The sequence below is a fragment of the Myotis davidii genome, unplaced genomic scaffold, assembly GCF_000327345.1.
Source record: "Myotis davidii unplaced genomic scaffold, ASM32734v1 scaffold1377, whole genome shotgun sequence".
NCBI classification, from domain to species: domain Eukaryota; kingdom Metazoa; phylum Chordata; class Mammalia; order Chiroptera; family Vespertilionidae; genus Myotis; species Myotis davidii.
In genome coordinates, this window is record NW_006288854.1 from 494,357 (window position 1) to 495,656 (window position 1,300).

General features: G+C 56.8%; 1 protein-coding gene across 1 annotated transcript in view; it reads left to right on the plus strand.

The window, feature by feature from the left end:
* ART1 (ADP-ribosyltransferase 1) overlaps positions 1–1,300 on the plus strand; it is a 9,496-nt gene that overhangs the window by 2,716 nt on the left and 5,480 nt on the right. Inside the window, exons 2-3 of the mRNA XM_015562171.1 lie at positions 511–628; positions 915–1,292. Of these exons, the coding sequence (XP_015417657.1) occupies positions 566–628; positions 915–1,292 (441 nt within the window). The 5' untranslated portion in view covers positions 511–565. The remainder of the gene's footprint in view (positions 1–510; positions 629–914; positions 1,293–1,300) is intronic.

A 1,300-nucleotide genomic window follows, 5' to 3' on the forward strand; every position in this document is an offset into this window, starting at 1 on the left:
AGTCGGTATTTTGTGGAAGAGCCACACTCAAGGGGCCAAAGAGCCGCATGTGGCTTGCGAGCCGTGGTTTGCCGAGCCGCAGTTTGCTGACCACTGCCCTGGCTGGTTTGGCTCAGTGGATAGAGCATCAGCCTGCGGACTGAAGGGTCCTGGGTTCGATTCGGTCAAGGGCATGTACCTTGGTTGCAAGCACCTCTCTAGTAAGGGGCATGCAGGAGGCAGCTGATTGATGTTTCTAACTCTCTAGCCCTTTCTCTTCCTCTGTGAAAAATCAATAAAAAAAATATTAAGAAATAATGCCCTAACCGGTTTGGCACAGTGGACAGAGCGTCGGCCTGCGGACCGAGGGGTCCCAGGTTCGATTCGGGTCAAGCTGTATCTGACCCATGTTGCTTCCAGCAAGAAGGGTCCTCTCTCTCTCCTTTGAGCCTCCAGTTCTATGTTGTGACTCTGTGCCAGATGTCAATGAATGTTTATTAAACTGTATAGGTTAACATTCCCATTTTCCAGATGAGGAAACTGAGACCCCAAAAGAGACAGTAACTTACCCAAGGTCACATCCAACATGCAGACTCCTGCTACGATGTCTCTGCTGCTTGTGTCCATAGTCCTCACGGAAGCACTTCAGGTATGGTCATCCTCTGCTGTCCCCATGCCAGCAGGGAGCCCAGCTGCAGCTTCTTCTGAACTCTGAAAGGAGGAGCAGAGGGAGGAGACAATGCCTGATGCTTCCCTCGGGACTCACGCGGCCCGAGGGGACAGCCCCAAGCCCCACCCTCTCCCCTCCCCCTCCCCCTCCAGGTGTGTTTGGGGCCCTTATAGTGTCTTTCTCAGCTCGGTGGAGGGGAAAGCTGGATAGGCCCCCATACTCCTAGGGCCCATCCTCTCAGTCCTTGCTGCTCCTTCTTCCTCAGAGCCACCCCATCACACGACGAGGACTCTTCTCTCAAGAAAGGCCCCTGGACATGGCCCCAACCTCCTTCGATGACCAGTATGCTGGCTGTGCAGCAGCCATGACAGCTGCTCTCCCAGATCTCAACCGCACGGAGTTCCAGGCCAACAAAGTGTACGCTGACAGCTGGGTGCTGGCCAGCAGTCAATGGCAGGAGCGCAAAGCCTGGGGGCCAGAGTGGGGCCTCAGCCACACCCCGATGTCCCCACCACCCCCCGGCTTCCGTGATGAGCACGGGGTGGCCCTCCTGGCCTACACGGCCAACACCCCCCTGCACAAGGAGTTCAATGCGGCCCTGCGCGAGGCGGGCCGCACCCGCGTCCACTACCTCCAGCACTTCTCCTTCAA